This window comes from Mustela putorius, unplaced genomic scaffold, assembly GCF_011764305.1.
Source record: "Mustela putorius furo isolate JIRA1106 unplaced genomic scaffold, ASM1176430v1.1 tig00003909_pilon_pilon_pilon, whole genome shotgun sequence".
NCBI lineage: Eukaryota > Metazoa > Chordata > Mammalia > Carnivora > Mustelidae > Mustela > Mustela putorius.
This window is the reverse complement of record NW_025422057.1, coordinates 10,609,058-10,624,712: the sequence shown is the minus strand read 5'-3', so window position 1 is coordinate 10,624,712 and position 15,655 is coordinate 10,609,058. Positions and strand designations below refer to the sequence as shown.

Sequence of the window (15,655 nt, the reverse complement as noted above, 5' to 3'; positions counted from 1 at the left end):
ACCATCATCACCACCATCATCACCATCACCACCATCGTCATCGTCACCACCACCATCATCACCATCACCACCACTACCATCATCACCACCATCATCATCATCGTCACGGCAGTAATAACAACATCTAACATCTCTTGAATACAGGAATTGTGCTTGACACTTTGCAGTGGCATCTCAAATAATCTTCTCACCATCTGTTGAGGTCAGCACTTTTGTAATCCCATAATTTCAATGGAGAAAATGAAACTGCAGTGAGATTTAGCAACTTGTCCAAGGTTATACAACCACCAGTTACTAGACCTGGATCCGAATGCCAGCTGCCAGAGGGCAGATCCTCACAGTCCCATTTAGCTGTGATGTCTCCGTGAGAACTCAGGGGATGTGGAGAGGTGGTGAGTAGCGGACTGCACATAGAAGGGCTGGTGTGTAAAGGCACAGACATGGCAGGGGCCATGTGGGCGCAGTGAATAGGAGTGTGTTTAGTGTATCTGTGTGTAAAGGGGGCAGAGGAAGGCAGGGATAGAAGCAGACTCTGGACAGCTTCAGGTTAGTTAATTGTTACTTAATTAGACTGACAGTTAGAAAGCACCTGTCTGAGCCAAGCATGGTGCTGGGTGCTGGAGGAGCACTGCTGAACAGTAGATGGTTCCCTGTCTCATGGGGGACACAGACGTGATTGGATGGTCACAGCCAGGCTCTGGAACAGGGGAACTCAAGTAGTGAGTTGAAGGAATGATCAGTGTTCCCAGTTGCTCTCCTTGGTTTAAAAAAACAAGTCTACCCAAGACCTGTCCTTTGTCCTGGCCACAGCAGGTCCAGAAGATTTACTTCTGTAGGATGTTACTGACATCGTGTTGATTTGATAACAGGGTTTCCTATTTTAGTAGAGAATGCTTCTGAGGAAGACAGAAAGTCAATTTTGCGGGGAGGAGGAAAGAAAAAGAGACAAAGCTGGCTCGTGATAGACAGTTTAATTTTTAGACTTTTTGGTTAAGTCTTAGACAGCTCTTTTCTCTGCAATGGGCTGTCATTGTTTACCCACAGCAGGCCCTTTCAGCTGTCTGCACTGCTCATCCTGAATTGTCTCTATAAGCACTTTTCAGCACACCTTTCTGTCAAAAGCCAGAAATTAAGGTACTTTGCGCCCATCCATTGTTTGATATGAATGAACCCCAGTGACAAGCTCTTCTCCAGCAAACATCCTAACATCAGGGCACTCTGGCTTTGACCCTTTGGTTGTTAAAAGTTCTTGATATACTTATGCCCCTCCCACTCCAGATGTGCTAGTCTGGCTTTGTCATTTTCCAGAAGCATCCTGGCCACACTGTGCCTCACATCAGCGCCCTGGGTGGGGACTGACAGCACTTCCTGGGTTAGTTTCATTGGCCGATGCACAGGCAGGTCCTTGGTGTAGATGTTGGTCATGTAGGGAATGGTAGAGACCAGGCAGATGAGGCTCTTCCCTGTCCCTGACCTCCAACCTGACTGCTCAGACCTAAGGGAAGAGTGGGCGGGAACTTAAAACGCTTTGTTCCCAAATGTCTGGTCTCAGGATCCTGGTTCTTCTTTACTGGTTTGGATCATTTGTTCAGTTTTCCCTGGGAAATAATGACATTGTAGCCAACAGCCAGCATTCCCTGGAGGCTAACTCTGCTGGACTCTCTGGGTGGGCAGGTTCCAGAGTGGATGGCCTGAGATCAACTTTGTAGCTTTGTGGCTTGGGAGAATGACCTCCGCTCTCAGTGCCTCAGTTTCCTTGTCTATAGAAAGGGGCTTTAATAACATTTGCCTCTCCCTCCTATGGTGCTGAAAGCTGGGGCGATAGACTTACAGCACTTTGCTTAGTGTTTGGGACATAAGAAGCATTCAGTAACTGCTGGTGAATTCAAATCTTAGCAACAATACTTGTTATGGATGTCATTATACCTCATCTTATGGATGAGGAGACTAAGTCTCAGAGGGGAAGAGGTAGAGTGACTTGCTGGTGGTCAGAAAGCTGGTAAATGTCAGGGCTGGAGCTTGACCCTGGCTTTCCTGAATCTGGGTCTGTTCCTTACATTTCCCTCTGCAGAGCTCTGGCTTCTCAGCCCGGTGCATAGCATCGTGCAAAACCAGCTGCGCACTGGATCCTGCCTGATGATTTATATGTTATTCTGACGTGTGGGCTGTGTGGAGTACGATTAATCAGTAGCTTACAATTTTTTTTTTTTTTTTGAAAAAGCCTATAGCACCCAGTATTCCCAGGCAGTCTCCCATCCAAGTATTAACTAGGCCTGACCCTGCTTAGCTTTCGAGATCAGATGAGATTGGGCACATTCAGGGCACGCTCAGTCCGTAGAATACAAAGTGTTTCTCAATGCAAGAATGACCTCAGCCTCAGTTTTCTCATCTCATGCCAAGATGAGGCTTAGGCGATCCCTGTGATTCAAGACTCCAGTTCCTGGGCCCACCACGTGCATGCCTTCGGGAATTCACTTATTGCTCAGAGTTCTAAGTTTTGTGGGCTGTGCAAGAATAATGTTTCCTTCAAAAGAGTTGGGGCCCTTCACATGTACTAGGTGCTTAATCTGTGACACCTGCCACTGACATTTCTGTGGCTTATCTATGTTCCTGGACATGAGCCACTTACTTCCTCCTCCCATTTCTAGAGAAACGGCATTTACCATGTTTTATTAATGCTTCTTACTTCTAAGGTGAGAACTGCTATAACATCATGGTTCAAAGCACAGAACTTAGGGGTGCTTTGGTGGCTCAGTCATGAAGTGTCTGCCTTTGGCTCAGGTAGTGACCCCAGGGTCCTGGGATCAAGCCCCACCTCGGGCTTCATGCTCAGTGGGAAGCCTGCTTCTCTCTCTCCTATGCCCCCAGCTTGTGTTCCCTTTCTCACTTTTTCTCTGTCAAATATATAAATAAAATCTTTAAAAAAAAAAAACCAAAAAACTCTGACTTATTTTTAACATTAAAAAAGATAAAAGCACAGAGCTTCATTTAAACAGTCTAGGTACAAATCCTCACTTTACTACTTATTAGCTGTGTGACTTTCAGCAGGTTGTTTAACCTCTCTGTGCCTTAGCTTCCTATCCATCAAGTAAGGATGTATTAGTGTGTATATTTGCCTCAGGTGCCTAGAACAGACCATGGCCTTTCGTGAGTTTTCAGAGCACCGTAGCCCGGTTGCCTGACTTATGTACGTATAGTGAGCAGCCCCTTTCTCATAACTAGTGAGGGAAACTCAAGCCTGAAGAGAGTTCCCTCTGTCCCCTGCATCCAACAGCAGTGACTGGCTGGTTGTTCTGTTCTCTCTCAGGTCCCATTTAAGAAGCACTAACCATTCACTGTCTTTCCACTGGGCTCATTCCCAGGATTTTCAAAAGAATTTTGAAGCCATGGAAAGACTAACCCGAGGGAGAACTGTACCAGGGAAATTTTCCTGCCCCCTTTTGCCCTCCATCTCCACATCCGTTTGGAAGTAGAAGTAACCATTCCCCGCCTCCCTGTCTCTGTGTCCATCTTCCCCTCATGGGCTCGGGTGGCAGAAGAGCGGCCTCTAAACGCTTGTGTGGGATTGGGGGGGGGGTATACCAGGATTTGGGGGGGGGGCGGGACACGAGGTGTAATTCAACCTGGTGTTTCAGGTGAAAGGAGAGTTCATTTCTCTTTTATTCAGTTCAGAGGTGCTTTTGCCCAAAAGGAAGTTGTTTTCCTAATGTGTTGGCTTCTGGGGCTAATCTCTTAACTCCTGTCTTCTAGTTGGAAAATATTAGTAAAAAGGGGAGCTCATGGTTGATGTAAATGTGTCTCTGTCTGTGCTGATTTGAAGACCATGCTGTCTGAGGATACGACAGCTATGTATTCGGGAGGAAGAATTGGGACTGGAGCCCAAACATCATTAGGATGATGGCAGGAGAGAAAGATGGGCGTGCGGTCATGCACAGAGATTTCTGTAGCCTTCTGAGTGGGAGCTTCGTCTGAGGGATTCCCTCTCGGGGAGCTCATGAGCTGGGGAGCCCTGGCCCTTCGGGCTGCCTAGCACTGGCTCAGGAAGCCATTTGTCAGTGCTTCTAGAAGAGAAACCAACATGAATCTACCTAGGAAAATCCTAGTCTGGGTGAAATGAAGTGCAGTCTGGTTGGGCCATCAGAGTGAGGATCTGGTGGAAGCAGGGGAGCTGGGGCAGGGAGCAGTGCTCAGGGAGATCCCCTCGGCCACTAAGCTGCAACCTGGAGCCACTGGGTAGCTGTAGTGCCTTCTCCAGCCCCTCTTTATGGGCCTGGAGCTGTCGGTCTCCCCTGTGGTGTCTCTGTCCCCTCTTGGCTGGTATATTCCTGCTCATGATCTCCTGTAGACAGCCTCCGAGGTAGGGAAAGTCTTGCCAATTTATATCTTTTCTGGGGTTTTATTCACTCTAGCCTTAGAGTACGTCATCTGGGATTGCCTTGGAATGTTTCGTTCAGTCGCACGTTGTTCTCATCTTTGACTGTCAGTGAGGTCATTGCCAAGCTGTTCACTGTTCAGTGAGCTGCTTTCCCCTATTTGGGAGTGTGCGGCCTGCTCGTGCTGCACGCCTGATGTGAGAGGAAACAAGGAGGTGGGGGCTTTTTTGACCTTAACCATAACTTTGGATGTCAACAAGCAAGGGCTTTAGTCATCACTCTTCCACCACTGAATGTGTTATTCAAAACTCTGACGCAGTGATTCTCAGTCACCAGCACCAGCATCATTTGAGATGCTTGTTACAAAGTGTCGATTGCCAGACATGTCCTGTGAGTATACTTGAGGGACTCAACATTGTAACAAGCCTGACTGTTCTTCAAGGGTGAGATCCACCGAGGCACTCAGGGGAGCTTGCCCGTGTTTGCCGAAACTATTAATTCTCAAGTGAGTCTTGTCTTTTCCAGTTGCCTTTGGGGGAAATTCTCTGCTTTAGTTCTGAATTTCTTCTTCTAAAGCTGCCCTTTGATTTTTATTCTTCCAAATACCCTCCATGGTGATAGGACTTGCCCATTTGGTGTTTAAACAGCTGATTCATTTAGGGCCACAGCTGATCAGGAGGCTCAGCAAGCTGGTGACTACCATTGTGGTGGGAAAGAGACCGGCCAGTAAGGAGAGGGCTTTTCTCAGGTCTCATGAACTGCCTCCAAAGACAGTTCCTAAAGGGGAGACCCCAGGATGTGCTGAGCTCTGGCAATCTGGTTGTAGCAAGTGTGTATCACATCTTTAGTCATTTTGAAAGACTGTGTTCATTTGGGTGATTTCTGTTTTTGTAACAGAAAAGTGTCTCCCAGCGGTGCCTTAGTCGGATTAGAAAGCCCCTTTCCACAAAGTGGCATTGCATTTGAGTACAGGTGGAGATTTCCAGAAGTGTGAGCATTGGTTACCATACCTTACCTTTCCTGCCACTATTGGGCCAGTTGTGGATTTGCAAGATATCGAGTCACTTCTGATACTGTTATCCTGAGATGTTATAGTCATAAAGATGTAACTGAAATACTTTTTCTTCATTGTTGGAATGTCAAAAGCGACTTACTAATTGTAGAATGCTGAATAAAGGCAAGATATGGCAGGCAGAAAACCTGATCTCCAAAGCCTAGCCTTGCTACTCACTAGTTTTATGTCCTTGGGCACATCACTGAGTCCCCAAACCTGCAAAGACACTCACAGAGTCATCAGAGGATTTAAGAGATGCCAGTACCTGATGCTACCCAAACACAGTTCCTGCCTCATAAAGGGTTCTATAATGAGTGCTGCTTGCATCTGAATTCAACCAGCTTGATTCATTAAACACTTACTGCACTTTTGTGTGCTTTGCGCCAGGGGAGGGAAGGTGAGGGAGGAAAGGAAGAGAGGTGGCGAGCGAAAGGATTAAACTCTGCTTTGAGGAGGAAATGAAATTCAACAAAAGAACACCAAAGAAATGGATGAAATGGATGAATTGACTGTAAGCAAATCCACCTTACTCCCATGTTGCCAGAGAGCTGGGGATGCGAGGCCAAGGGTTCTTGCACCGTTCTGCTGGGGAGGATGTGAGGGGGGTTGCTGGCAAAGCTGAGTCATCATGATTATAGGCTATGCGTTTCTGTTTAAAAAGCCACCACTTTAAACATGGCTCCCAGCAATTTCAAATCAATTATAACCCACAATCAGATCTCCAATTTTTTTTTTTTTTTAAGTCTTCAGAGTCTCTAACTATAGATATAAATCCTCTTTCTTTCTTTGAGGTCAGGAGTTCAGTAAGATCATTCAACTAGTGAGTTTGAATGAAACTAACTTGAACTAATTATCAGTCAGCCCTCTGATAGCAAACTGCTGTCCTCATAAGGGATTATTTGTTATTTTTTTCCAGGCAATTTCTTTCCTCACACCCCTGGCTGTTATTTGTGTGGTGAAAATTATCCGGCGAACAGACAAGACTGAAATTAAGGAAGCCTTCTTAGGTAGAGTATTCACAGTTCCTGCTCTAGGGGATGGGGCTGGACTTAATTAGATCAGTAGATTTTAAAAATCTCTGTTGCACCCAACTGATTTTTCTCTTGGTCAAATTAAGCTTGGGAGAAATAAGGAAAGATAAACTTTTAACCCTAAGAAAAGCCAATGCAGAGAAGTAAGCATCTTACCTTTAGGGGCAGTCTTGTCGCTGTCCATTGTGCTGAATGTGAATGTCCAAGTGTACCTCTGAGCTCTGTGCTGCTCAGACACCGCAGCAGGGTAGCTCTCAGCCATGAAGCAAAGAGAATCTGAAATTGTTGCCATTGACTGTCCAATCCCACGTCTGTGGCTAATAAGTCTATATTACGGGCAATTCAGAAATCAACTATAGACTTCTTGACCAGTCATCATTGGCTAGAGGCACAAAGGTCAAAAGCAGATGTAAACTATAATAGAAATTGGAAATAAACCCCATAGCTCATTTTTTGGGGGAGGCATTTTGGCAGTTAAGCAGTTGTTATTGTATAAAGAGTGCCACAGTCTTTGCCATTGACTATGATACCATTGTTAGAAATTCTCTCCAAGCTAAGCCATAGCTGCATATAACACGAGCTTGACATTTTTAAGAAAAAACCAGGGACGCCTAGGTGGCTCAGTCCCTAAGCTTCTGCCTTTGGCTCAGGTCATGATCCCAGAGTCCTGGGATCGAGACCTACCTCGGGCTCCCTGTTCACGGGAAGCCTCTTTCTCCCTCTCCCATTCCCCCTGCTTGTGTTCCCTCTCTCACTGTATTTCTCTCTGTCAAATAAAGTATTAAAGAAAAAATGTTTTTTAAAAATAAGATAAAAACATTTTTATGGTCTTCATATTAGTTAAATGAGTAAATGACAGTATTAAGAGAAAACAAAGCTAATTCACTTGCTTAGTAACCAAAATAAACTACCCAATAGTCAGGTTTTCAGCTTTCTGATCATTAGAAGTACTGAATTATGTTTATTTTTTTGATATCCCAATAAAAACTATCCAAACCCTCACATAAACCACTTTTGGTATATTGTATAGACTTACCATTCATTCAGTAAGAGATATCTGAAAAATGAGATTTCCCACCTCCAAGAGTATGTTTGTAAATTACTGGGCTTTGAGGAAATGGAAATGTAGCAAAATGTGGTCTTCTCTTTTCTTGGTACAGGAGTGGGGGTGGTAAGGGCAACATCTGGGGTATGCAGAGCAGCGAAGGGGATTTGTGCTCTGAAGCAGAACAGGGAATATTTCTTACATAACCAGGCTTTGGTTGGGCTCTAACTGAACAGAACAGAATCACTCTCCAATTAGCTCATATAAATTAGGGGTTAGTTATAGGACTGTATGAGCAATCTCCCAAATACCCAAGAATGGGGGGAGAATGGACAGAAGAGCTTCGTGGGGACTGGAGTTGGGAGCTGGGCCAGTGGGGGTGGAGACACACTCCTCTCTATAATATGCCTTCCCTCTTCCTGTCACACATCCTGCCTAATCCTGCCCCTGCCTTTGGTTTCTATGAGGTTTGGGCTTGCAGGGGTGGTTGCTCCTGGCCCACACCCGTAGAACCATCATCTCCAGGACCCACCTCCAAATAGCTCTTCGTCTCATAGATGAGTCTTCCCAGGCAGACCCTCTGGCTCGACTCATTTATCACACTTGGACACAACAGTCACGAGTCTCTGGTCAGCTTGCCTCGGGTCAGATGCGTACCCAGGCTGCTTATCTGTGGTTTGGGGATTTGGCAATCACATGCTCAGATTCCCCTCAGCCGAAGTGGCAGAAAGGTCAGGTTTTCCAAGGAGGGCATAGGTGCCCTCCCCATGTAGCCCGAGCAGCCAGGGCAGTGTTGGGATAAATATCCCGGTGGTGTCTCCAAGGTCCTGCTGGCAGCTCTCTCAGCTGACCTGGAAATCCCTTCGCCTCACTTGTTATTCTAGTTGTTTCCCTGGCTCGGAGTCCCTAGATGATCTGACTATGGGTAAGAGCTGTCATTTGTGGTTATGGTTATAATTTGCTGCCAGCTGTTGGAGTTGGGTGTTGTTGTGGCAGTAAGTTACTTCTCTAGACTTTTTCATTTTCCACGAAATCTCCCTTAGATGACATTTCAAAATTGCAAACCACACCCTGCCTTGTATATGTTAACAGAGAAGGTTAGAGTCTTTGGATGTTCTATTTGCTTAAATAGATGAAAGCCTGCCTGGGGAGCCTCCTGTTGTACACGACTTTTTTGTTTTTTAAAATCACTTCTTTTAGGAATCCTCAGAAGTAGGGGGTGAAGGACTGATCTTTAAAAAGTCAGGACAGAAAACCAGGTGTCGCATTTCCAATGTGATCTAGAATTCAGGACTTTCTCAGTGAGAGTGATTTGGTGCTCAGGTCCCTGGATCCCAAGACTGCCTCGTACCTACACGTCCACAGTGGCCACCTTCACGCTTCTGCTGCAGATGAGACGGGTGAGGCTTGTGCCTGTGCAGCATCCTGCTTTTAGGAATTTCGGCTGCAGAACAGCCAGTCGATACAAGAGTCTCCTGTTACAGAAATCCTGCAGCTCCAAATTCTCAACAACAAACAAAGTAACAACAGAAGCTCTCTAACCTCTGGGATGTGTATGACCAGTAGTGTTCTCCATACAGGCCACTTGTGGGCTAACTCACATGACACATTATTTTGAATTTCTTTATTGGACACAGCCTGGTTTGTCGGTTTGCCTGCTCTCTCAAACCCACAGTGCTGTGGGATGTTGTCAGCATGCCTCTTATGAAAGAGACCCACTGGGTTATTGTTAATCGGCAAGCATTCCTGATTGGGGCTGTTCATTTCCTGCTCAGGCAGTCCTTCATGCCTCTTGATCTGGTCTCAGCCTACCCTCTGCTCTCAATGAGAGCCCCCTTAGTGGTCCCCTAGGGGTTGTACTATTCAGATGAAAATAATCCATTCGGTTTACTTCCAGAATGATGAGAGGACTTTCACCCTAAATGTTGTCAGTCAGTATCTCCGTTGTTTTCTGTCTCCTTCAGGCTTCTGGATCAGAGAGTGAAGTTGCCAGCTGTTGGCAGTTACATCACATCTACAGGTTTTCTAGCTCAGTTACTTGAAACTTTTCAAAGAACTGCTCTTTGCTAGAATAAAGCCAACCCAGTGCTGAGACTGGGGATGTATATGGTGTTCTGCATTGATGTAGCAGTCTGTGAAGTTCCCCAAGGGCATTGGGAGATCAGCTGGCGATGCTTGTTCCCAGAGACCTCCTCTGTGCTAAGGCCATGCTAGGACCAGGATCAGAAGGAGGCCGGCCCTGCTGGGGAAAACACAGCCGTGAGCCCGCCGAAGCGGCTCTACCAGGAAAAGACCCCAGTCGTGCTGGGTGATCTCACAGCCTGTTAATTGTCCTGGCTCTGGGGAGAATATGGCAGTGAAGAAAGCCCAGGGCATTTTCCCTCCTCTCTGCAAAGGAGACCTCTCAGGGGGGCTCTGAGCTGGCTAGAGAGAAGGAAGGTCAGCATTTTAGAAGGAAGGGTCTGTGCATGCAGAATTCTATCAGTAGATCTCTCTGAATTCCTACACACTGGTTTCCAGTTTATCCGTCCCAGTTGCCTGCTTGGTGTGTTAATGGCAGTGCTGGGCTGTGACTCCTGCTTGGCTCTCCCCACACCATCCGTCTTCTTGCCACACTCAGATAGGGCCCATTGGGGCCCATCTCACGCTGAGGTGATTAGTTTTCCTTTTGACAAAGATATTCATTTGAACTGGCCCCTCTGTTCTCTCTGCTTCCCATGACTTGTTAAAAGCAGATAGGTTTTGTATCAGTCTCTGTGGCCTGTGCCCTTGGTGACGGTGGTGGCCATTGTGCGGTACTTTCTGTTCGGAGAACACGTTTGTCTCCCTTAATAGCCATGCATTGCTCTAGGCAGCTGCTTCCTGGAAATATCTCTCCAGCTCTGTTTTCTTACATAAATCTCAGCTACTGTTGAACAGTCAATGGCTGCCAAAGGGAAATGGTAGCTCACGTGCTTTATTATTCAACAAAGCATTGGAATGGGGCTTCTGTAGGTTTGTATGCAAGGCATTTGACCTTCTATCACATTGATTCACCCTTTGTGTGGTTTTGATAAAATAGGAGAGACTTGTGAGGTACCCTTTGAATGATCTTAGTTTATCTAGCAATGTCCTTCCAAGCTATTAAGAAAAAGTCCCCAGGCTTTAATAACATAATTAATTAATAATAATAATAATTAATAATAATAATAATAATGGACTAATAACATAGTCCAGAAGTTCCTACTGCCTCAGGTGGCAAAAAGCACCACCTAGGCAAACCTTCTCAGAACCCAGGGAGGTGTTGGGACTCTTTACTTTCTCAGAGGGTGATTTGTTTGGTAACAAAGGGACAGCGGTCAACAGGTGATGGTCAACACAGAGATAATCGCGGAATGGGAATGTCCTACTCTAAAGGAGTCCAGCAGCTGCTCTGATTAGAATTATGTTTGAGAAGTTGCCAGAAACAAATTAAAAAGTTATGTTTTGTAAAGAACATGGGAAAGAAACTCGACATCCTGTAGTATTAAATCTGTTCATATCAGGCCAAAACATAATGGATAGTTTCCTTTCCAGTATTAAAAATTTTAGTCAAGGAGAATAGATAAATTTTGTGTCCTAGAAGCTTGGGATTTTATGAGCCATTCTCCAAAGTCTTGCCTTAATGTATTTTACTCTCGCCACTCAGACTTCCCCGTCTTTTAAACTATTGGCTCTTATGTCCGTAGTCGTAATGAATAGTATGATGATGTAACAGTGATGATGATGATGATGTTGATGACGATGATTGTGGTTTGAGAGCCAGCTGGTTATTCTTCTGTCTGTTGGTTTTTGTTTTGTAGCGGTGTCCTTGGCTCTTGCTCTGAATGGAGTCTGCACAAACACTATTAAGTTAATAGTGGGAAGGTAAGTTCCAGGAAGAAACCAAGGGTGGCTAAGACTCTCAAGGTCATCTGTGGATTGGCCTTTGAGCTTTGGCTTAAGGAACACTTCTGGTTGCCCCCGGGACATGATTTCTGTTCTCCATGTATCTTGCCTTTTCCCTCGACTGCTCCAGAAGTGAGCTAGTTTCCATAGAGATGAACTGTCAGAAAGACCTGGATCTGAGGCCTGACTTTGGCTGTTGGCCTTGGACAGGTTAGCTCCCATCTCAGAAGCTCAGCATTTACTGATTATCGGCCTGGGGGAGGGTGCTAGCCAGGCACCTAGGGGGAAGAAGGTAGCTACAAATTGGGCAGTGCCTGGCCGTGGAGCAGTGGTGTTCTCCCAACTTAGTGTGTTAAGAGTTGTCTTGGGGCCCCAATAAAATGCTGGTTCCCAGGCCTTGTCTGCTCTGAGGTTCTGGTTCAGTAGGTGAATAACCACACTTGGAGAAGCAGTAGCCAAGTAGGGGGGAGAGATTACCCCAGAAATTCTGAGAGATTTTTTGATGATGGTCATTGATATTTTATTGATATTGATAGATTATTATTAGGCCTAGATCTCAGGACTGGAAAGAGTTGGTGTGACCCACTATGTGCATAAAAGGGGCCGTGTGTTTGTAGCACCAGCAAAGCCTTGCCCATGGCTGGCCTTCAGCAAATATTAGCTGAATTAGTGGGAAGGGATTAGCCATCACCCATCTCTGTGAGAATCCTCACCCAGAGGAAGGCAGAAAAACACGGGGTGAAGTGTGTCAGTGCAGGAATCCAATCACTGGGGCGCAGGCTTGCCTTTTCCACTTGCTGGTTGGATGTGACCTTGGACAGGAGTGTAATCTTTCTAAACCTTCATTTTTGCACCTGTCAGATGAAGGAAGTCCCGGAGTTGACATAAGAATCACGTAATATGATGGGGGTGCCGTGCTTGGCACTGTGTGTGGTACCTGGTGATGGCTCCATAAGTACCAGCTGTGCCTGCGGGAGGGGGTTCAACCTTGGGCCCCACTTCTGCCCATGCCCCGTGAGGTCTGTGTCCCCAACCTGGGCCAGGGAGGCCAGCCTACCTGGCCGTGCGCTCTGTACCATGGAGCTGAGCTGTTGGGTTCTCGGTCTCAGTGAGGTTAGGTGAGACCCGCTATTCAAAGAGGGGCAACTGACCATCCAAATTCAAGATGTGGGGACCTGAGGAGCCTGGAGTCTGGGCTTCTGGAAGCAGCCGCTGAATGCGAGCTGTCGCTGGAGGCAGGAACTACCTTCTCCGTTGGCACCGTGCTTAGGTGCCTCCCATTAGTCCACTCCTCCAGCCCTCACGACCTCCCCTTGGGGCAGGTATTCATCTCCCCTTTTACAGATGTGGAAGCTGAGGCTAGGGGAGGCTATGGAACCTTCCCAAGGTCTGAAAATGAGTGGCAGAGTGAGAGTTCCAACTCAGAGCTTTCTGACCCAGAAACCTGAGCTTTCCCCAAGATCACTGAGTCTGGAGTGGTGCCAGGGGAGCATTGGTGTGGACAGCAGGAGGAGGAGCTGGGGGCAGCAGGGAAAGGTGGGGATCAGCTGGGGGTTCCTTTGTGATGGCAGCATTTTATATTGAAAATGTCCATGGTGTCTTTTGTAGACCTCGCCCCGATTTCTTTTACCGCTGCTTTCCAGATGGAGTGATGAACTCGGAAATGCACTGCACGGGTGACCCTGACCTGGTGTCCGAGGGCCGCAAAAGCTTCCCCAGCATCCATTCCTCCTGTAAGTTCCGAGGCTGGGATGCCCTTTAATTCCTGGTCATGTCTCCTGGCCACTTCCCTTGGGAGTTTCGGTGGAGAGGAAAGTGCTGGGACACGAGTGTTGAGCACATTTCATGTTTCTTTCCCTGTAGGCTTAGAAACACAAATTCAACAGAAAGTAATAAACCTGGGGATGAGGCTCTATAGAGTTTACAAGATATTGTATATGTTGCTTCTGTGAGCTCAGTGGAGCCTGACATGGGACACTTGGCCCTTTGGCAGGATGATTCAGGAGCTTAACAGGGCAGGGCAATTTACCGTGTTCCCTGGCAACTGGCTTTTCAGCTCCATGTTCCCTCTGGCGTATTCTTTCAGCGATGGTACTGTGTGTGTGTACATGTACATACACACAATACATACACGTGTGTGGGTGCACGCCTCACTGTGTAGTCTGGTTATAGATATGTGGGCTGGGACCAGCCTTAGAGCCAAGACTAAATATTTCGATCAGGTGTAGGGTGTGTAGTGGAGAGGACACAGGTCTTTGTAGTGACAGACCCTGCTCTTCCAGGTCTTAGCTCTGTGACTTACCCACTCTTTCCTCAGCGCCTGTGGTGTACCGTGGGAATGATGATGCTTCCATTCCGGCTGGGGTGAGGGTTAAGAGAAGGACTGCTGGTCACTGACATTTGGAGCAGCTGCTATGCCAGGGCGTGTAGGGCATTATCCCATCAAATGTAGTCACTGTGTATGTGAAGTACTCAGGATGCTGCTTTAAATCAGCAGTATGTACCCATATCGTTGTCTGTAACCAGAGCTGAGGTTCCGGAGTGTTCTGGTTCATTCCAGCAGTGTTTTTTGGGTGACTGAGGTGCCAGCGGTGCTAGGTGTTGGGAACACAGAGATGACTAAGGCATAGCTTGTGTTCTGGGGACTCTAGAGGCAGTGGCACACTGTATATTTAGGTTGGTGACCCTGGGATCATTGGAAAACTGTGGCCACAGGCGGCCACTTGGGAGAGGCTGTTCTTATGGCCTGAAGTCCTTGATTTCTCACTGGTGTGACATTGTCAGCCATTGGCAGGCCTGTTACCTTGATCTTGTCTGTTTTTTCTAAGTGTGTAAGACATTTCCTGAAAGTGGCTTGATCAAAGAGTCTTTGGATGCCTTTTCCTGCTGTGTTTGTTGAATATTTTTCTCAGAGCCTTTAGAGACTGGAGCCCTATCAACAAGATATTGGGGTGCCAAGCACTCGACGTGAATGACTGTTAATCTGTACAATGGCCTCACCAGGGTGGGTTATCCCCATTTTTAACGTAAGGACAGTGAAGCTCAGACAGACTCTGTAACTTGGTCAAGGACATTTAGTTGAACTTCCTACCAGCCTCTAACTCGATAGTGTCTCAGGGCTTACTGTGATGAAATACAATGAAGTATCCCATGTTCATGTAAATAAATAACTTGTCTGGTTTGTTGGGCTATAGGGAGTTGAATAATGTTCCCCCTAAAGATATGTCCGGGTCCTAACCCACGGAACCTGTGAACGAGACCTTATTTGGAGAATCACCTTCGCAGGTGTAATTGAATTAAGGACCTCAAGATGAGATCATCCCGGTTTTAGGGTGGCCCTAAATCCAATGACAGTCGTCCCCATTAGAGAAAGACATAAGAATATTTGAGACACAGAGACATAGGTGAGAAGACCACATAAAGATGGGGGTAGAGATCGGAATGGTACAGCCACAAGCCAAGGAACGTGGAGCCTCCAGATGCTGGAAGGGGCAAGGAACGATCCTCTCCTGGAGCCCTCAGAGGGAGCATGACCCTGCCCACACCTGGATTTCAGACTCCTGGGCTCCCAATTTCTCTGTTGTCTTAGGGCATGTTTTGTCCTCCCAGAGGCTCAGTGCCAAGCTTGAAGGGGCTTCCAAAGCTCAAAGCTGAAAGAAGTGAAATCCTAAACGCTGGCTTTTAGATGGTTGACTGAGGCCTACTAGCACAGTTCAGTGTCCAGTGCTGCATTTGACCTTGGGCTGGAAACAGCTGTCGTGTGAGTAACTTAGCCCAGAAGACTGCTGGTCCTGGAGAGTAGAGCCCAGGCCCCACAGAAGGGTTCCTTGTGGAAGCACACCTTCCCTATCAGATCGTTTTCTGAGGGCTACCTGCCAGCTGCCACGTCAAGTGCGTGGCTAATGTCCCATCTGTACTCCACCAGCTTTTGGACAGAGGCTGTTACTAGCTTCTGCTTAAGACACTGTTTAAAATGTTATGGATTTTTACTACTTGGCAGACATGGAATTCTACCCAGCCTCTAGGCTTCGATGAGAGTATTTTTATCTGTTCTCTTTCTTTGTTGTGACAGGTCAGTGATTGCCTTACAGGGAGCTGTGACATCCACTTAGAAAAGCCATCAGGGCTGTTGTTTGGATTTTGTGGCTACCAGGAAGTGGTTGGCATGACTCTTGGCTCCTGGAGGAAGTGCTGGACTCCGCAGATGACTTTAGTGGACCCCTGTGGTGATACACACACTCCTTCT

The 15,655-nt window shown here is 46.8% G+C and overlaps 1 protein-coding gene across 8 annotated transcripts in view; it reads left to right on the top strand.

Annotated features, from left to right (window-relative positions):
* The window catches only part of PLPP4 (phospholipid phosphatase 4), a 219,104-nt gene that overhangs the window by 147,915 nt on the left and 55,534 nt on the right, over nucleotides 1-15,655 (top strand). For 4 of the 8 annotated variants that reach the window (XM_045068860.1, XM_045068859.1, XM_004751815.2 and 1 more), the window contains 3 exons: nucleotides 6,344-6,434; nucleotides 11,325-11,388; nucleotides 13,018-13,142. The exons of 1 other annotated variant lie outside the window; for it this stretch is intronic. In XM_045068860.1, the coding sequence (XP_044924795.1) occupies nucleotides 6,344-6,434; nucleotides 11,325-11,388; nucleotides 13,018-13,142 (280 nt within the window). Of the gene's footprint in view, nucleotides 1-6,343; nucleotides 6,435-11,324; nucleotides 11,389-13,017; nucleotides 13,143-15,655 lie in introns of those variants that run through there. 3 more of the 8 variants (XM_045068862.1, XM_045068863.1, XM_045068861.1) reach the window with 3 other exon arrangements.